The sequence below is a fragment of the Pungitius pungitius genome, chromosome 7, assembly GCF_949316345.1.
Source record: "Pungitius pungitius chromosome 7, fPunPun2.1, whole genome shotgun sequence".
Classification (NCBI taxonomy): Eukaryota; Metazoa; Chordata; class Actinopteri; order Perciformes; family Gasterosteidae; genus Pungitius; species Pungitius pungitius.
The window spans coordinates 21107544-21126878 of NC_084906.1; the positions used below are offsets into that span (position 1 = coordinate 21107544).

Genomic DNA, 19335 nt, shown 5'->3' on the forward strand with positions numbered 1-19335 from the left:
TAAATATCTGAAAACACTTACAATGTGGGTAATTTGAGACACAAGAGTTAAAGTGAGTTAAAGTTAGAATGAAGCTAAATTCCATCACGACTCAACGAGACCTGACGCTTCCGGTTAAATCGTTGTTACATTTGTGTTTGTTGTGAACGTTTCTCTGAGGAACAGAACACGGGAAACAGCAGGTGAATCATGGCCAGCATGGAGGCCGGTAATGATGCTGTGCGTGTGTGTGTGTGTGTGTGTGTGTGTGTGTGTGTGTGTGTGTGTGGTGTCACACACGTTTTTATTCTCATGGACATGATGACCTGCAACATGACAGAAGGAAAAGTAAAGTATTAAGATATTCATTTAATAAAAACCCCACAAATATGTGCAGAGATGAAAAATAATGATTCAGAAAATGTGATAATAAAATAATTAAGGACTTTGAAAATACTATGATTGGAAGGAACTGGTTAATGAAATGGAACAGAATAAATAATGATAGTTCATAAATATATGAAAACTATATCCTTCAATTTGAGTCAAATGTGTGTTTTGTTGTTTCCTTTCTTCATTGAATTCATCAGTTATCTTTAAACTGTATGCTGCCACATCCATTTAAAATGAACTATGATAATGTAATGTGCACCCGGAGGAGAGGCGTGATGCTCACATGATGCTCACTGTGTGTGATGTGAGTGTCAATCAGAGGACACACTGGACGAGTTGACAGCGGGGAAATCAAGCCTGTCTCTCTCTCCTTCTTCTCTGGGGGGGACATTCGAAGCCGTTAGTCACTTCTGTTGTGACGGGAAGACGTGAGACACGCTGATGATAGACAGAGACAGGAGCAAAGAGACAGAACTGATGAACGGATTAACGACGCCACCTGCTGTCCTAAAATATAATTTATATACCAGACATGGTATCACAGACATCACAGATTATTCATTTGAAACATATAAATAAGCAGTGTTTTTTTTCATCACGATGCACAGACAAGAACAAAGAGGAGCTAATACTTTACAAATGAAAAAACATACGCGACAAGATGTTTCTCGCAAATCTTTGTTTTTGTTCATTAGAGCCATAAGTTTCAAAGAGACAATAAAAATATGGCTTAATCTTCCTGCACTTGATGAAGTGGGAATAATAACAACGTTATGTATTAGAGATCAGCAGTAATACATCTGTTTTTATTGCCTCTGGTCGGGGGGCGGGGCATCAGAGCGGATGTTGACACTGTCACTGTCACGTGACAGCTGAATCCGGAAAACAGACGGCTGGTGGGCAGACAAAGCAAAGTAGGCGATACTAATACATTAATTACGTTAAATATGTCCGTTAACAATGCACAGTGTGTGCACTATGATTAAAAATGACTGTTTCATTATAATGAAACCGTTGACTGTTCGGCGGCACGGATGCTAACAGTAGCTAGCTTAGCTCTGCCGGAGCTAGCTTAGCTTATCTAACGTAACTAGCAAACACAGAACACAACAGTGCCTTTAGTTTCGGAAGAGTCTTCCTCTGGGTTCCTTATTGATCTTAAATCCGTAGTTAGCTGACTTATAAAACTTCGTGTTGTGCTCTGTGTGGTAAATGTTGTTAAGTCAGCTAACGTTAGTGTCCCCAGGCTCTGGTGTCCTGAAGCTACGTTAGTAGCCCCGAGTGCAGCAGAAAAGCCTTTGCTTTAATACACCTTGAACCAGTCGTCTTTCAAAAGACATAATTCCCAGACTGCTCAAACCTGGGTTAGGTTATTCTACAGGGGTTAGATATCGTGTTAAACATGGTTTCTATTTGTTTCAACCTTTTATAGGTGAAAGAACCAGATGCAGTAAACACATTTATACACTTTTAAAATCTGGATCAGATTATCCCAGATTATCCCAAAGCAAGACTTCCCTGTTTTTTCCCACATCTGGACCACATTGGACCAGTTCCATATAAGGAAACCAGTATAACGTTACGTAGGTTTGACATATTGGGTCAACATTGACCCAAAGACTCAATGACATTTTTTCATTGCACCAGGACCACAGTAGATCCGGTCCAGCACACTATTCTTAAATTGTTCAAACTTGGATTAGATTGGACCAGGGCCAGACCGCACCAGTCTAAAGTGGTCCCGGTCCAATGTGGTCTAGATGTGGGGTAAAAGCAGCAAAATTTCTTTGCATTTTTGCAAACAGAATAGGAGGCTCTGTCCCTCAGCATCGCACGTTCCATCCAAACATCTAGAGCAGCGAGCTTCAGGACGCTGGGGAAGTAAATGCTATTATGTAAACTAAAGGAGTGTGTTCATGATCGATGGATGTGCGTTTTCGCACGCTTTAACCATCATAAAGACCTTCTGCGTTCTGTACGGCAGCGTCCGCCATGACAGCCATCAAGCACGCCCTCCAGAGGGACATCTTCACGCCCAACGACGAGCGCCTCCTCGGCATTGTCAACGTCTGCAAGGCGGGGAAGAAAAAGAAGAACTGCTTCCTGTGCGCGACGGGTGAGAGGAAAACCCCTGGGGAGGGAAAGCGAATGGTGAGAAGGAAAAAGTACTGACGCGTTCTGTGTTGTTGTGGCAGTCACCACGGAGAGGCCGGTCCAGGTGAAAGTGGTCAAGGTGAAGAAATCCGACAAAGGGGACTTCTACAAGCGGCAGCAGACGTGGGAGCTCCGAGATCTGATGGAAGTAGACGCCAAAGATGCCAGCAAGGTGAGAGAATTGATTCTTTTACCTGCTCGCCCCCACCCATAAACCCCACCCAACGCTCACACGCTCTCATGTGGCCCCTCCGGATTCAGGAGAACCCCGAATTCGACCTTCACTTCGAGAAGGTGTACCGCTGGGTGGCCAGCAGCGCGGCCGAGAAGAACTCCTTCATCTCCTGCATCTGGAAGCTGAACCAGCGGTACCTGAGGAAGAAGGTGGAGTTTGTGAATGTCAGTTCTCAGCTGCTGGAAGGTGTGGAAACGCTCCGTCTTTACTGTAGCACAACCCCGTGATCTGGGTTTTGATTGATTTGTAAATAGCATGTTTTTTTAAAATCAAAAAGTATTCAACCTCTTCTTTGTGGCTTGTGGTGTTAAATTCTTCTTTTATTCTCGCTTTTCTCTCTAAAACTTTCTCTGGCCAGAACTTCCTAAAGCGGAAGGTTGGTAGGACTTAACTTCCCCCCCTCCTCACACGTTGTCAATCTCATGACCTCAACCTCCTCCATTCTCATTAGAGACTCTCACCTCCTTTAAGCTCCTGCTGTGTGAATTCTTCATGTGTTTCATAACGCACATTCAGGTCATGGTTTAACCTCACTTGAGCTGTTTTTTATGTCTCCATTCCACCTGTAGCTCATATTGTTACTCATTAATGTGTGCAATGATGTACTCTGGATCATTTTTGTGCAGTGCAGACGTTTAACTTTAATTAGATTTTCTGTGTGTATTTAATATCCACAAACGTGACAAGTGCATTTTGCTGAGAGTGGACATTACAGGTCGCAGCTGATCTTCCTCCATCTATAAAAACAGTTCAAGTTACATAGAAAGTGAAAGTGTCCTTCATCCCGCCCCCGCGGGTGGATTTCAGCCCCAGCTGTGTCAAAGGCGCGTTGGAACGTTCCACCATGTCAGTGCGTTTCCATCTCTCCGTCTGTGGGATCAGAGTCGGTGCCGAGCGGAGAGAGTCAGAGTGTTGCCGGGGGCGACGAGGACGCCCTGGACGACTACCAGGAGCTGAGCGCCCGCGAGGAGCAGGACATCGAGGGCATGATGGAGATGTGCGAGTACGCCGTCTCCAACGCCGAGGCCTTCGCCGAGCAGCTCTCCAGAGAGCTGCAGGTCCTCGACGGGGTGAGTGGAGCGAAAAGGTGGAGCTGAAAGCGTCACAATCTCAAACTGTGCTGACGACGTCTTCGCTCCCAACACTTCAAGGCCAATATCCAGTCCATCATGGCGTCGGAGAAGCAGGTGAACATCCTGATGCAGCTGCTGGACGAGGCGCTGGGCGAGGTGGACACCATCGAGGGAAAGCTCAGCAGCTACGAGGAGAAGCTGCAGAGCGTCAAGGAGCAGATGGACCAGATCTCCCAGAGCAACCGCCTCATCCAGATCAGCAACACCAACAACGTCAAGCTGCTGGACGAGATCCAGTTCCTGGTGGTGAGGAGCCCTGACGTGTGTTCGTATGAGTACCAGCATGTGTGTTCAGAGGACCAGAACCAGAGCAAAGGGAGGTTCTGCTGGATGTATTTTAGAACAGTTTAAGTGAGCGATGTATGAAGCTGTTATCTTTGTTCTCTTCAAACACTCCAGATTCCATTGATAAGAAGAGTCGTATTACCTCACAGAATACTGCTCTACCTCTGAATCCATCTTCAGTTGGTTTCTGTTATTGTGTGACTGGGGAATCTGAACGAATCATTTGAAACCGTGAAGTCACTCATCTGCTCAGTCAATGGAGTCTCTGAGGAGAATAAAGACGGGTTTTAGTTCCCCGAGTCAACAGCTGCATTGTTTTTCCTCTCCTCTGTGCAGAACTACATGGACCTGTCCAAAGGTCACATCCGAGCGCTGCAGGAGGGGGACCTGACCTCCCCCAAAGGCATCGAGGCCTGCATCAACGCGTCCGAAGCGCTCTCTCAGTGCATGAACGTGGCCCTGCGGCCCGGTTGGTCCACCCGCCCTCAGCTTCATTCCATTCGACCCCCAAAGTGCTTCCAAACGGCGACGCGGTAATCACGGCGTCTCTTTTTCCTTTCCTCCGGAGGTCACGACAAGCTGACGGCTGTGACGCAGCAGCAGCTCCTGTTCGCCGAGCTGAGGGACACCTTCGCCCGGCGCCTCACCAACCACCTCAACAACGTGTTTGTTCACCAGGTAACAGGAAGCCACACGTACCTGCAAAGCCTCAATCAACCAGTGGGGGGAGGATACGCGTTGCACGCCACACTTCCTGTTCAGCTGGGACTCCTCCTTCTCTCCTTGTGTCCTTTCCTTCCTGTTCTTGTTTCCTTCCTGTTCTTGCGTGTTGTTTTCACTCTGAATCATCCCACTCTGATCCTTCTCTGTCTCTGTCAGTTCAACCACTTCAGTCACTTCAAAATGACCATCCCTCAGTTCTATAGGTCCTCCTGTCTGTCGCTTCCAGTGAGTACCCTCCCAGCACCCCCCGCCCCCCACATCACGCTGCTAGTGTTTGACCTCTCACACCTACATGAAATCTTTCTAACGCGGCCCCTCGTTTGCTGCATGGGACACGTTTTCTAACATCTCTTAATGGTCCCCGCTCGTCTTCCTCCATCTTCATCGGCGGACAAAAAGGGACATTAAGAGGCTCCTTTTGTCTCTTGTTGCGTGTTTGGGTGCTAACTCTGAGGTAACCTCCTGCCTGCTCCGCCTGCAAGTCGGTGGAAGCCACCACGAGGGGGGGGGGGAAGAGTTTGTGTTGTTGAGTGTTGTTTACCTCTTAAACATCTGGGGGGGGGGTGGATGCTTGTGAAAGTAAGTGTGCCCCGAGTGTGCGTTTTCTTAAATGAATGGAAGTGGAACGGGACGCAAACATTTCGCCCCTTGTTCCTCCAGGGCCACGACCAGAGCTCCACGCTGTCCCAGCACACGGAGATGAGCCTGCCCAAACACAGCCCCCTCCACCGGGACCTGCTGCGCTACGCCAAGCTCATGGAGTGGCTGAAGAACACCCACCGGGAGAAGTACGAGGGCCTGTCCAGGGTCAGTGCGAGTCACGTGATCGATCCACACCTTTTACGGTTTAATCACCTCTTTAAGAGTCTTATGGGGAATCAAATAAAACAAAGTAGACCAGATTATTGGGAATTGGAAAAAGAAACTTACTTTTTTCCCCCCTGAAAACGTTATAATCATAAGATTATCTGTTGATTTGGCCACAGCTGTGGTTACCGTGGTAACAGCAAGGATGCTTTATAGAGAAGTAAAAACATTCAATGGTAAAAACATTCAATTACAAAAGAAATGTCAACTTTAAACTTGTTTTACTTCAGGAAAAGAATCATAAGTGGAGAAATTCAAATATAAACAAATGCCATCTCCAGTTCTCATCTCTTTTATCTTTGTAGACCTACGTCGACTATATGAGCAGATTATACGAACGAGAGATCAAAGACTTCTTCGAGGTGGCCAAGATAAAGATGGCGGGTACGAGCAAGGAGGCCAAGGGCAAGTTCGGTAAGAGCGACGAGGTGTTTGAGGACCTTCTGTCCTCCAGCCCACTTCTCTAGATGATTCCCTCCAGTTTTCCTTCTCACAGAAGTCACTTTAAATCTCTTATGGTCTTTTCTGCATCACAAAGCTGACGTGTGCTTGTAGGATGCTGAAGTCCCGCCTCTAGTTTCTCCTCCTGATGACGTCACTGGAGACCTCTGCCACTGTTGTTTAAAACTCCAGAATGCTAGAAACTCTGCTTCCTGCCTTCTGTGTCAGCTTGTTCCTGAATAAGTCAGAAGCTCAGCCAGCGCAGTGCAAGGCAGCATATATGTAACTGTGTACGTCTAACACCCCCACCCCCCCATGCTGCATGTTCTCTAACCTGTCTCTGTCTCTGATGCCCGCCTTTTCTAACTGGCTGCAGCCACGCTTCCGCGGAAAGAGAGTGCACTGAAACAGGAAACGGAGAGTAAGTACCGCCGAGCCTCACACGCCGCACCCAAGGACGCACCATGTTGTGATTCTATGCCCGATGAAAGCTAACGTTCATGTGTCCATGTTATTGTAGGATCCTTTTACCGTTTAGTCGGTTGAATAACAGCATCATGCTTAATGTCTAACCCCCCCCCACCCTGTGCCGCGTTAGGCCTGCACGGCAGCTCTGGGAAGCTGACGGGCTCGACCTCGAGCCTCAACAAGCTGACCGTGCAGGGCGCCAACAGCCGGCGCTCCCAGTCCTCCTCGCTGCTGGACATGGGCAACATGTCCGCATCGGACCTGGACGTCGCCGACAGGACCAAGTTTGACAAGGTGACACCGATGAGTTAGTTTGAACCGAGCTGCACCTCGAGTTAGGAGGCGAGGTTTTATTATTATTAACACAGTTCATCTTCGTTGATTTATTAAACAAATGATTTGGTCGCTCTGTACTTTATGTGCACGTGCTGCTCTGTGCTGAAAGAGGACGTTGTCTCCTGCAGATCTTCGAGCAGGTCCTCAGTGAGCTGGAGCCGCTCTGTCTCGCCGAGCAGGACTTCATCAGCAAGTTCTTCAAGCTGCAGCAGCACCCGGCGGTGATGCCCCCGCTCGCTCAGGTGAATTTACACCCCCCCCCCCCCCCCCGCTGCACTCTGTGACAGCCACGTTGGTTTGGATATGTCACGTTTTCTGTTCCTTGTGTTGACAGCCTGAGACGGAGGAAGCGGACGGAGGCACCGCGTCGAGGATTCCTCCCCAGGCCGAACACAGACAGTCTCTCTCCTCAGAGTGAGTGCTTTCTCGTCACGTCTTTGATATAAAAGGCCATTAGGTTTGTGTCCCTAAATGACCCCCCCTCTCTTTGCTTCACCTGTTGGTCTGCTTCTCTGCTACCTAAGGAAAGACCTCGTGCGGCTGATGATGAATAAGATCTTTCAAAGCATCGAGACCGAGCTCAACAGTCTCATCGCCCTGGGCGACAAGATCGACAGCTTCAACTCTCTGTACATGCTGGTGAAGATGAGTCACCACGTGTGGACGGCCGAGAACGTCGACCCGGCCTCTTACCTCAGCACCACCCTGGGCAACGTGCTGGTCACGGTCAAGAGGAACTTTGACAAATGCATTGTGAGTACCAGTTAAAGGGACTGTTTCCCTGGTGGTCCCTCCCCAAAGCATCTCCTGCTTTCACTCTAAATGGACCATCATTCACTAAATGAACATCATGCTGCATTGAAGAAGACTTGAAACTGAGACCATAAACTCATTTTTACTAAGGGTATAAATAAAGAGAGAAGTAGTAATTTCCTCATAGACGTCTATGGGAGCAGAGGAGTCGCCCCCTGCTGGTCAGGAGAGAGAATGCAGATTTAACTCAAGAAGCTTTGACTTCACTCTAAAGAAGTCTTCTCTCCAGCATTACGAGACTAGATGTCCCGTGATGATGAGAGAAGGCCGACGTCTCTACGGCTGATATCTCCAACAGTCTCCAACTCACACCAAAACACTCTGGCAAAAGATCAGCGGATGAATATGTTTTGTGATTTCGGGGGTGAATTGTCCCCTTTGGTCTTTGTCGCATTGTGGATTCAATAAGCCCTGCTTTTCTCCCCCAGTCGGCTCAGATCAGACAGATGGAGGAAGTGAAGATTTCTAAGAAAAGCAAAGTGGGAATCCTCCTTTTTGTCACGGGGTTCGAGGAGTTTGCCGAGCTGGCCGAGACCATCTTCCGTAACGCTGAGCGCCGAGGAGACCTGGACAAAGCTTACGTGAAACTCATCAGGGCCGTCTTCATGAATGGTGAGGCTGAGCTGGAGGAGAACCGATGGCCCGCAAGCAGAGTGAATATTGACGTTGTCTTCTTTCCCCCCCCCCCCCCAGTGGAGAAGGTCGCCAACGAAAGCCAGAAAACTCCGCGGGACGTCGTGATGATGGAGAACTTCCACCACATCTTCTCCACGCTGTCGCGTCTGAAGATCTCCTGCCTGGACGCAGAGCGGCGAGAGGCCAAGCACAAGTACACCGACCACCTGCAGTCCTACGTGATCAACTCTCTGGGCCAGCCGCTAGAAAAGCTCAACGTAAGTCTGCGTGCGCCCAGAGGTGTCCATTTGCAGGACGGCAGCCCTCACGGGGAGGTTGTGTTCAAAGCTGTATTCTTCTGCAGCATTTCTTCGAAGGAGTCGAGGCCCGCGTGGCTCAGGGCGTCCGTGAGGAGGAGGTGAGCTACCAGCTGGCCTTCAACAAGCAGGAGCTGCGTAAAGTCATCAAGGAGTATCCCGGCAAGGAGGTAAAAAAGGGACTCGACAACCTCTACAAGAAGGTTGACAAACATCTGTGCGATGAAGAAAGTCTGCTGCAGGTGAGTGGTGTTGTGGGGGGGAAACTGCTGGTTGCGATCGCTCCTCCCCTAACGAGCCGGTCCGCTCCACCAGGTGGTGTGGCACTCCATGCAGGACGAGTTCATCCGACAGTACAAGCACTTTGAGGACCTGATCGGCAGATGCTACCCTGGGTCTGGAATCACCATGGAGTTCACCATCAGGGACATGTTGGAGTACTTCTCCAGCATTGCTCAGTCCCACTGATCTGATCTGCACTTTCTCCAGGAGGGGTTCCCTCCAGGCTCACATTGGCCCATGATCACTAGCTACTCACTAACTATCCTGTACTGTTATTGTTGTTTTGTTATTGGACAATGAACATTTCATCTGTGTGTGTCAGTGTATTCTAATGAAATGGATTTTTACACTTATATATATGCACACATGTTTCTGCACGTGTGTGAGAGTGAGTTGGTTTCTTTGCAATTCAACAGACCTGCCCTAAATATGTTCATTATATTTGTATTCTTTATGCCATATGTACATAATAAATTTGCTGCGTCCAATCTATGTAGTGCTGTGTCGAATATGTGTATTTATCCAACCGTTAAGAATGTGACATATTTTCTACAGTTTACGTTCACACTTGTTCAACATGAACAACGAGTGTGACTCCGCCCTCCGCCGTCTGCTCGGCCAACGCCGGCTCGCAAAACACGCTGCCCCCGCTGCGGCGCTTCCATGGTGACGGGCCGCGGGCCGTCGGCGCTCTTTTCAAACCCCGGTACCGCGAAAGAAAACATGTCAACCCAAACTAGTTGTTGACTATCGAACATTAACGGAGGGCAACATGTTACGCTCCACGCAGTCCAGCGCGAGTTATTGACCCGAAGAGAGACGTTTACGTCGGTTATGTAGAGCCGTTAGTCCCGCAAACTGTCCCCGCGATCACGGTAGGTGGACGTTAGCTAGGTTAGCTCAACTATGCTAACGTTAGTTAGCTCTTTCGTTAAATAACACTGGTTGTACTAATAGCTCATTAGCACATAAGCTAGCTACATTATGCCATAACCTTATCCAATAAACTAAGTTAGTTAGCTGCTGGTTAGCATAAGCCCTTCATACTTATTTCGTACACTTTGTATGTCTCTCCACATTTAAGAGCGTGTATTAGTGAGGCGCTTATTTACGACATGTATTAAAATAAACGTCACGTTATTGTACGCGCTTTGGCAGTGGTTGAGCGCCGCCAACATGAACAACAACGCGGAGAGGAAGTTCGTGAATCTGCGGAAGCGTCTGGACCAGCTGGGCTACCGGCACCCGCTGGGCATCGAGTCACTGCCGCTGGTGGAGAAGCTGTTCGGGTGAGAGCTGCATCTGGCTGGACCTGCTGCCACACTTCTTCAGTACCAGGGTTTCACTACTTCCTGTGAATCCAGTAACTCCTGTGATCTCTTGCTGATGCTGAGACGCTCCTCTGATGTGGTTTCCTTGTGTTGCAGTGACCTGATCCATACAACGGAAAGCCTGCGCAACCTCAAGCTGTCAGCGGGGAAAACCGAGGAAGAAACGCAAACCTTCGACGCCCTTCTGGAGCCGTACAGGGCGGAGAACGCCCGAGTGGTCCGGGAGAACAACGAGCTGCACCTGGAACTTCTCAAGCTGAAGGAGGAGAAGGATCGAGTCGGCAGAGGTGAGTTGCGATAATGGCCTTCCTCTGTGTATACCGTCAGATTTCCCCACATCCTTGACGCTCACCAAACTGGTCAGATGACCGCACGCAATCTTGTCTTTTTTAAGAGCTGAAGACCCACATCAGGAAACTGGGCCACGAGACCTCTGACCTGAAGTTCTTAAATAACCAGTATGCGCACAAAGTCCGCTGCTTGGAAAAGGACAGCAAGGCGAAAGCTGAGCGCATCCAACAGCTGCAGGAGAAGAACATGCAAGCCGTGGTGCAGACGCCGGGTAAAGTCTAACACAATCGGTTCCTTGTTAAGGGTTTCTTGTCATAGTTTCACATTGTTTAGGTGGGGGCTTCCTACACTGTGAAATTATGTATCTGTTATGTTTTATTATTTTTTAATTGTGCAAATAAAAAAAAAAAGATTCTAAAGAGAAACCAAAGACCCAAAGCGAACTGAAGGACGGATCCTCTCTCGCTCTCAGGTGGGAAGAAGCGCAGCATCCCGTTCAGACGGCAAAGGATGCAGATCGATGAGCTCACACCTCGCTCCTCCACATCGGCCTATCCCGCCCCGCAGCCCGATGACCCGTACATAGCCGACCTGCTGCACATGGCCGATGGAAGGTCTGTTTCCTTTAATGTGGCGTGCGAGCTGTGTTGTTGTTGTTATTGTGTTACTGAGGCAGCCGGTAGCCACGCGGTTGATATGGGAGATGTTAGTATTTGCATTACTCTTATTGTTTATGTGTAGGATCCAGGAGCTGCAGGATGACATCAGAGAGGTCAAACTAGACCTGGAAAACGCTCAAGAGTTTATAAAACACTTAAAAACGCAGGTGAGGCGTGAGTTCAAAGCAGAAATGCACATGACACGTTTAATGTTATTTGTAAATGTTATTTGTAACATCTTTTAGGTGGAGGAGCGGGACAAAGAGATCGAACGCATGAACCGCGCTCTTCGTGGAGGACGGCCTCATGATGTCATTTCCATCGAGGCCCAGAACATCAGCAACGAGAAGTTGATTGCGCATCTCAACCTTCAGGCAAGCAGGACCCCCATGACATGCAGACGTGTGTTTCTGGGACACGAGCTGCTCAGGCGTCCTTTAACCCAAGCAGTGAACTCTGTTCCTCTGGAGAGAAGGGACCCTCGTGGTGGTCTGGAGCCCGCTGACCACCTGCTGCTGCTTTCTACAGATCGAGTACCTGCAGGAGACCAACAGGACTCTGGATCAGAAGGTCGACGCGCTGCAGCAGAAGAAGGATGACGCCTCCAACAAAGTGGCCAACCTGTCCTTGAAGAACCTGGAGCTGTGCGAGGAGCTAACGCACGTGGACGACCTGGCCCAGCGGCTGGAGATGGACAAGGAGCACGTGCTGGAGACCGCCGACATGGAGCTGCAAGAAAGCAAAGTAGGAACACGTATTCATTCTGCCTTTAACATACAAATAAACTACTTTATTATCCTCATACAAGTGTGAATAAGCAAAACAAACCTCAACAGAGAGAGATTCAAAGGCAACAGAGAACCATTGAAGACCTGGAGGATATCATCACAACATTAAGACGGGTGTGTAGGGTGACACTCTTTTAGTTCCTCTGTACATTCTCCAGTGAACGGTGTTGTTGCACAAGCTGAAAACATAATCTGTTTCTGACGGTGAAATCCAGGAGCAGTCGGAAGGAAACTTTGAAAAAGGCCGTCTGTGCGATGAGCTGCTGGTCCTCAGAGAGCAGAAGGAGAAGATGGAGGGACTGGTGAACTTCCTTGAGGAGGAGAAGCTCCGGCTGAAGGACAAAATGGAGAACATGATGTCTGCTGGTGAGTGATTATTAACACCTTACATCATGACATTAGCATAGAGGGCCGTACCGACTGGCTTTTAATGGTTTTTGAATTAAAGGAAGTTCAGAGCATAACCCTAAATGTGCAAACAGGGGATTCTTTGGATTAAGTGCCTCCTGACGGCATCTTCTATCTGCAGCAGTGCAGAATACACAAACAAAACAAGCTGCAGTGTTGTGAATGGAGCAGATTGGGCTCGGCTCTACATGAGTGTGTCTCTGACCCCCCCAGACAAAGACCTGGTCCTGGAGCTGGAGACCATGCGGGCCAAGCACGGCGTTTGTGGACGGGAGCGCTCCCCGTCGCGCCTCGATGCCTTCGTCAAGAGTCTGGAGGAGGAGCGGGATCGCTACCGGCAGGAGGCCGACCGCTACAGGAGAGCCGGGGGGGGCGGGGGGCCGGACTCGAGCCCCAGTCGGAGTCCTCGGTCGAAAGTGGTACGACACCGAGGAGAAGACGTTAAAACGTGGCGTTGGGTTGAACAGATTCCTTCAGATGATCCTCATGTGTGTGGTGAATGGCGTGCGCTCTCAGGGGGGCGTCGCAGAGGCGGAGCTGCTCCGCTTGGTGAAGGAACGCAACGAGCTGAAGGCGTCTCTGCTGGACTTTGAGGAGCACTTGGAGGACATCCAGAACAAGGTGAAGGACCTCAGCTCGGAGAGAGACCGCTTCAAGGCCCTCTGGAGACGGGTGAGCTGGAGGAAGGGGGCCCGGGCCGGATGGGAAGCTTCTCCTCTCCGCACCTTCTGAGGACCCAGTGTGTCTCGCTCCTCTGTCCCTCCAGGCTCAAGAGGACCTGCAGCTGGCCGGTGGAGCAGACGGGTCAGCTGACCTGCTGACGCTGCAGCAGGAGGTGAAACGAGCCGAGACCAGAATCCAGCAGATCACCACAGAAAGAGACGCTCTGCTGGAGAGAGGGAGGGTGAGTTCTGCATGATGGTTATCGACTCGTATCTTAGTGAGCAGGTCGACTAGTAGAAGGAGGAGGCGCAGCGCCGCTTATTCTTTACGTTTTGATCATTTTTAAAGCAAAGAAATCAGGATGTTTAAGCTTGTATTTGTACAATAACAGTGTTCCTAAATCAGGTAGTGACAACATGTACAGATGAATCGATGCTGAAAGCAGAGATCACGCTTTGTAACTTGAATGTGTTGCAGGAGGAGAGGAGGGACCTGGAGGACGCCGTGAAGACCGTGAGCCTTGAATGAATGTGTAATATTAATGAAGTCTTTATGTTAATGGACACATGTGGTCACAATGGCGGCTGTCTCTTCTGTCCTTTGGGGGGAAGTTGGAGCGGGAGAGACTGGAGCTGAGGTCCCAGGTGGGTCTGCTGCAGGAGAACAGGGAGGCTGCCGAGGAGGAGCTGAGGCTTCGCTCTGCCGCTGTGGTCCAGAATGCTGAGGAGGTTTCTCATCAGAGGGCCCAGACCAGCGCGCTGAGGTTTGTGTTGGAGGCAGAACATTGTGAGCCAGGAACGAAGGTTCAGAGCTCTAGAAGAAATGCATGTTTACCTGAGCAAGACCTTTATGGATCCAAATAAGCCACTGGAGGACCAGTGTGAATAATATGACTGTGTGTGTGTAGGCTGCTGCAGGAGCAGACGGAGCAGTCGCTGTCTGACACCCAGCGCCGACTGTCTGTGAAGACCAGCGAGCTGCAAGCTGCACGTCAGCACATCCGGGAGCTGGAGGAGACGATGGGTAACGAAGCTTCGGCCGCTCTATCGCGGTTCTTTTTATTTCGGGGCCGTTTGATGGATTTCCGTTGGGTCTCACAGGAGAGCTGAGTCAGCGGGGCTCCAAGCACAAAGAGGACGTGGCTGGTCTTCAGAAGTCCGTGTCGGCTCTGGACAGAGAGAAGGACGCTCTGCAGGACGAGGTGGACGAGAAGACCGAGAAACTGGTGGCTCTCCAGGAGGAGCTTTGTGAAAAGGTAGCGACCGCCGACCGGCCTCATGGAGATGTTCAAAGGAAGGTCCCATTCATCCTCACGCCATGTCCACGGTGTCTCCTCCTCACTGCACCTGCACAGTGTTCTTAAGTTTGACTTAGTTAATGTGAAGCTTCAGAACTTGTCAGTCAAATCGAGTCAGTTATCTTCACTTCAGTTAAAGAATTCAACTACAAAATTCTCCTTTTGTTGTAAAAATAAACCGTACCATGGAATGTGGAATAATGACTTTTAAGTGAGAAGGAGCTGTGCTCTAATGAGGCGTCATGATGTTCTCACAGGAGCAGGCCCTCAAAGACATGAGGCTCACAGTCACAAACATGGACGCCTCTTTAGCGTGAGTACCGTGCTCTTGAAGCCTCGATCTTCTCCCCCACTGGAGTCGGCGTTAACGCTGTGATCCTTGCAGCCAGCTGCAGGGGGCGCTGCTCAGCCGCGAGAGGGAGATCGCCAGCATGAGGAGGCAGCTGGACGCAGGTCACGAGGAGCTGGCCGGACTCCGGAGGGACAAAGACGTCACCGTGAGAGAGAACCGGAGGCTGCAAGACGACCTGGCCACCATGACCCGAGAGAACCAGGTAGGGCCCCCACGGGGGATGGAGGGTGCAGAGGAAGGAGGGGGGAGCGAGGAGTCAACCTCCTGCTGTGTGTATGCAGGCTGTGCACGTGGAGATGGAGGAGGTGTTGCACGAGAAGGATGAGCTGAAGATGAGGGTCCACTCGTACATTTCTGAAGTGTCCCGAATAGAGAAGCTGATCAACACAAAGGCAAGAAGAACAGTCTCAGCAGATATGCCGTCCTCCTCCCCCCCCCCTCCCCCCTGTATTGATAGTTGGTGTTGACCCCTCCCACAGGAGCAGGAGAACAGGGACCTGCTGGAGCGATTCAGGATGGCCCACTCGGAGGTGGAGCAGCAGGAGCAGAAGCTGCAGCAGGCCGAAGGCCTCAACAGCTCCATCCGCCTGGAGCTGCTGTCCTCGGACGCCGAGCGCCGACACCTGCGCGACACCGTCGGCTCCCAGGGGAGGGAAATCCAACAGGTGAGACCCGGGGGGTCAGAGACATGCCGCCCCGTGTTAATGACATTCTAACGGCCCACCCTTCCCCCAGCACACGCAGGCCCTGCAGGCCTACGAGGCCCAGGTGTCGTCTCTGGTGCGCGGGATGTCCCGCCTGGAGGAGGAGCTGCAAGGAGCCCGGGAGGAGAAGGCGGAGCTCCTCTCCGACCTGGCGTCCGTCAGGGAGCTGTGCGTCAAGCTGGACTCCGACAAGGAGCTCGCTGTACGTCAGCTCACCTCCAGGAGCATGGACCTGGAGAGGGTGAGACCACTTAGAACTGGTCCTGGACGGCGCCAGTGTGTCCACTAAATGAAAGTTCCTCCTCCTGAAGGGTTTTACTGTGTGTAACATCACGTTTTCTAGGTCACAGGAGAACTGGAGGACCTTCGGTCGGAGGCGGAGCTTCTTAAAAAGCAAATGACCAGTGAGAGGCTGACCGTCCGCAACCTGGAGACCCTCCTCTCGTCCAATCGGCACAAGGAGTTCCAAACCCACCTGACGGCCAGCGAGAAGGAGTCCGAGCTCAAGGTCCTCCGGGACAGACTGACTCTCGCCGACAGCAAAACGTAAAGCACATCGACGCGGAGACTCACGCCGCCAGACGTTTGTCTTACCCAGCTGACCGCGGTGTGTTTGTGGGCGGTGTCAGGGCGGAGCATTCCAGGGAGGTGTCCCAGCTCCGCGCCAGAGTGTCCGAGCTGCAGATGGAGATGGACGTCCTGAAGAGACAGCTGACCAGCGAGCGCTTTGAGCGGTGAGCGATCATGTGACCTGAGGGGCGTTTGCTCCTCCCGCCTCGACCCATTTTGTTATGTTCTCGTTACTTTTAAACATCTGCACAAACTAAGGGTTGATGCATTTATTTATTTTGGATTCTGGTCCCCAGAGAGCGCGCCGTGCAGGAGATGCGTCGACAGGGAGTTTCCTTCTCGTCGTCCCTCGACGCCTCGGCCGCTTCTCACGCCTCCCCCGAGCGCTCCATCCTCCGGACCCCGAGCCGCTCCGCCCCGCGGCCCGCAGACAGGTGAGGCTTCGGGCTCGAGGTTTGAGCCTGGGCCGGGACATTTTAAAGCAAACCAAGGTTATCCTCATGAACTGTTTTTATATAAATACTCCTGCCGTATTTCATCAAAGGGCCTCAAGCATTGAACACCTTTTTCCTGCCTCTTTTTAGGAGCGTGAGCTTCAAGGATTAACAGCCAGAGAAGGATCTGATCATGCAGGTCTTTAATGTGAACGTTCCAAACACGTCTGTGTTGTTTCTATCTGACTCCACTGTCTGAAGGTTAGTTCTTCTGACAAATACGACCCGTGTGCGTTTGTGTATTGTGCTTCATGTTTTAAATGTTTAAATTATTACGTTATTCTTGTAATAAAGCGAAACACAAATGTAACTGGTGTTTTATTACGATGAGAAAACAGAGCAGAGAAACATGGACCCAGTTTGGTCCCTTGACCGTGTTTTCCTCATCGATGTGAAACACAACGCGTAGGAAATGAAATGGTTTTTTTATTCTTTGTCTGCAGCTGATTTCAAGCTTTAGTGGTTGTTTTCTTTAAAAAAATGTTCAGGAAACATCTGGAGTAAAAATGTGTAACAGCTATAAACACTTTCTAGCGGTATAAAATAGTTTTTTAGAAAAGGTTCTGGGTATAAAAGCCCCCCCCCCCCCGGGGCCCCTCAGCGGCGGCAGTGTGCGGCCGTGGTGTTGGGCAGCGCGTAGGCGAACAGGGAGAAGTCCAGGATGTACTTGGGCAGCAGCTCCCTCAGCAGCCTCCGCGGGAGGCCGCACAGGAAGTAGTGCAGCGTCTCCGCGGTGACCGGCTTGTACCACGTCTGGCGCTCCGGGAAGCGGACGGCGGGCGGCGCCCCCACGCGGCGCAGCACCAGCTCGGCGTCGGCCTCCAGCCGCTCGTAGGAGCCGATGAAGTCGTAGCGCACGGCGCACGGCTGGCACAGGTTGTACATGGGCATCCAGTGCTCGTTCATGCGCTCGGCGTCCTCGTCCAGCAGGTAGCGGACGAACTCGGAGAAGGTGACGTCGTCGCCCCTCTGCGCCGCCGCGTCCTTGGCGGGAGGCTTCCTGTACCGCCTGGCGATCTCCACGCCGTACTTCCTCTGGTAGGACTCGATCTCCCCGAACTTGTTCCGGTAGGCGGAGAGCAGGCGCTCCATGGGCTCGCGCACGAACATGAACTTGAAGTAGTGCTCCAGGCGGTAGCGGATCTCCTCGGGCTTCAGCGAGTGCAGGAAGAGGAGGTCGCTGCGGTGGTCCATCTTGACGCTGACGTCCACGCTCTCCAGGGCGCCGCTCAGCACCTTGAGGACCCTCTTCCAGTTGGAGCAGGCCACCTTGGGGACGTAGCAGTACAGGAAGCGGTGGCGGTCGTTGACCAGGACGTGCTGCAGCAGCGTCCTCCTCTGCAGGGCGCTCAGGGACCACACGTCCTGCGGCATGCTCTTCTGGCCGCACACGGTCCCGATGGTCCGGTTTCGGATCTCCTGGAGGATCTGTTTTAAAGGGAACATTCAATATAATGTCAGTGTCAGTTTAACGTTTAACGGTGAAAAAATCAGTATGACATCACCACATCGAGGTCAGTTTGTCACAGGAAGACTAACCAGGTGCATGATGGGAATAGACCCCCGACATTCCGGAAGTGCAGAACTGAACCGCTGTGTGCTTCTTTTAAAGAATAAAAACGATGCTTATTTATAGTTAGCATGTATAATAAACATGGTTTATTCATAAGCGCATTAATAACTAAAGCTTTTAGATGTATTGTTTGTGGTTGTATCCCTTTATCACTAAATAACCTAAGAACGTTTAAACTTAAAAAGGTTCCGACCTGTGAATCCACGTCGTCGGCGGCGGGCTGGAGCCCTCCGGTCCGCCGCGGGTCGTGCGGCCGCCTCCCGGCACCGATCGGCGGGGGCGTCTCCACGCCGCTCAGCAGCCCCTTCTCGATCATCAGCAGCAGGCCGCCGGACGCCACGATCACCAGGAACGTGAGGACCGACGGGAGCACCGCGGAGCCGCCGCGGCGGACCGAGACGGGCCCCGCCGTCCGCAGGTTGACCACCGGGCCTCCGGCCCCCTTCGCACCGGGGCCGTGCCGCCGGGGGGGCATCGTTCGCTTCCGTTCGGATTGTAACTCACTCAAAGCGGACTAACCGTTGGTGACGTAGCCATAGCGGACTGCTGAATACGTCACACTCGACGGCGTCCATCGAGGCGTTTCCGGTTGAGCTTGAAAATAAAATCGTTTTTTTCTCCGATTTCATAAATATAAATAGTCACATTAAATATACGTCTCGAGTATTTACGTGTCTACTACCTCTGAAGTGTTGGATCTTCATCTTGTCCAAACTAAAGACGATTTAAGTATGAAATGGAATACATTTTTTTAGAGATGAGAGCCTCGTTCACTTCCGGGGTTGAAGACTATCAGAATAAAACTGTTTTAAAACAGACTCAAACAAATTAAAATGTTTGTATTAAATATTAATTATGTATGTCAAATCCATATTTAAGTTTATCTTCTTTTTGAGGAAGTGTTACGGCCAGCTCGTTTTGACCGCAACATAAAGAACACAAGCCCACTGAAATTAAACGCAAGAGTTTATTCAAGCTTTTTCAATAACTGTAACTAAACAAACAAAGTCTAGGTTCAAACAAAAGGGAAAATCATAGTCCAAATGGGGGGAGAGAAAAGGTTGGTATGCATTGGATAAGACAACAAAGGTAGGCCAAAGTGACGTCTCCAGAGGCAGTCGCTCCCCTGGAGGAAGAGGCGGGTGTTGAGAGGGGAAACCAGAC

At 50.8% G+C, this 19335-nt stretch overlaps 3 protein-coding genes across 9 annotated transcripts; 2 read left to right on the plus strand and 1 right to left on the minus strand.

Moving 5' to 3' along the window:
* Positions 1-1223: 1223 nt before the first annotated feature.
* On the plus strand, positions 1224-9529 carry exoc1 (exocyst complex component 1). 6 transcript variants are annotated; one of them, XM_062563344.1, is made up of 21 exons: positions 1224-1286; positions 2357-2488; positions 2568-2698; positions 2788-2947; positions 3120-3137; positions 3644-3831; positions 3913-4140; positions 4516-4648; positions 4748-4857; positions 5059-5127; positions 5563-5709; positions 6075-6183; positions 6587-6631; positions 6809-6972; positions 7143-7256; positions 7349-7428; positions 7539-7767; positions 8256-8439; positions 8521-8720; positions 8807-9001; positions 9075-9529. In XM_062563344.1, exons 2-21 carry the CDS (start codon positions 2365-2367, stop codon positions 9225-9227), a joined length of 2781 nt encoding a protein of 926 aa, XP_062419328.1. In that variant the 5' UTR covers positions 1224-1286; positions 2357-2364; the 3' UTR covers positions 9228-9529. The 6 variants fall into 6 exon arrangements, with proteins under 6 accessions (XP_062419328.1, XP_062419331.1, XP_037325428.2 ...); XM_062563347.1 differs by lacking the exon at positions 6587-6631; XM_037469531.2 differs by lacking the exon at positions 5059-5127.
* Positions 9530-9649: 120 nt separating this feature from the next.
* cep135 (centrosomal protein 135) lies at positions 9650-16836 on the plus strand. 2 transcript variants are annotated; one of them, XR_005120136.2, is made up of 26 exons: positions 9650-9916; positions 10200-10330; positions 10469-10659; positions 10767-10934; positions 11136-11277; positions 11405-11489; positions 11568-11696; positions 11851-12066; positions 12159-12224; positions 12326-12476; positions 12732-12937; positions 13035-13190; positions 13285-13422; positions 13659-13694; positions 13793-13944; positions 14089-14204; positions 14282-14436; positions 14736-14791; positions 14864-15032; positions 15112-15222; positions 15310-15495; positions 15566-15775; positions 15878-16080; positions 16164-16268; positions 16401-16595; positions 16689-16836. XR_005120136.2 is itself a non-coding variant. In XM_037469522.2 (26 exons), the coding sequence occupies exons 2-26, from the start codon at positions 10218-10220 to the stop codon at positions 16708-16710; spliced, it is 3420 nt and encodes a 1139-aa protein (XP_037325419.2). In that variant the 5' UTR covers positions 9650-9916; positions 10200-10217; the 3' UTR covers positions 16711-16836. The 2 variants fall into 2 exon arrangements, 1 of the variants encoding a protein (XP_037325419.2); XM_037469522.2 differs by having other exon boundaries at positions 16401-16538.
* A 65-nt stretch (positions 16837-16901) lies between these two features.
* On the minus strand, positions 16902-19030 carry chst14 (carbohydrate (N-acetylgalactosamine 4-0) sulfotransferase 14). Its single transcript, XM_037469541.2, has 2 exons — positions 18365-19030; positions 16902-18026 (listed from the first exon to the last, which is right to left on the minus strand). The coding sequence occupies exons 1-2, from the start codon at positions 18644-18646 to the stop codon at positions 17196-17198; spliced, it is 1113 nt and encodes a 370-aa protein (XP_037325438.2). The 5' UTR covers positions 18647-19030; the 3' UTR covers positions 16902-17195.
* Positions 19031-19335: the final 305 nt, after the last annotated feature.

Coding starts and splice junctions, on each gene's coding strand:
- exoc1 (XM_062563344.1), top strand. CDS start 2,365: ATGACAGCCATCAAGCACGCCCTCCAGAGGGACATCTTCACGCCCAAC. Junction 3,832..3,912: donor AGCTGCAGGTCCTCGACGGG/GTGAGTGGAGCG, acceptor CAACACTTCAAG/GCCAATATCCAGTCCATCAT. Junction 6,184..6,586: donor GGAGGCCAAGGGCAAGTTCG/GTAAGAGCGACG, acceptor AACTGGCTGCAG/CCACGCTTCCGCGGAAAGAG.
- chst14 (XM_037469541.2), bottom strand. CDS start 18,646: ATGCCCCCCCGGCGGCACGGCCCCGGTGCGAAGGGGGCCGGAGGCCCG. Junction 18,027..18,364: donor CCGACGACGTGGATTCACAG/GTCGGAACCTTT, acceptor CCTTTAAAACAG/ATCCTCCAGGAGATCCGAAA.
- cep135 (XM_037469522.2), top strand. CDS start 10,218: ATGAACAACAACGCGGAGAGGAAGTTCGTGAATCTGCGGAAGCGTCTG. Junction 13,191..13,284: donor TCAAGGCCCTCTGGAGACGG/GTGAGCTGGAGG, acceptor CTGTCCCTCCAG/GCTCAAGAGGACCTGCAGCT. Junction 14,792..14,863: donor AACATGGACGCCTCTTTAGC/GTGAGTACCGTG, acceptor TGATCCTTGCAG/CCAGCTGCAGGGGGCGCTGC.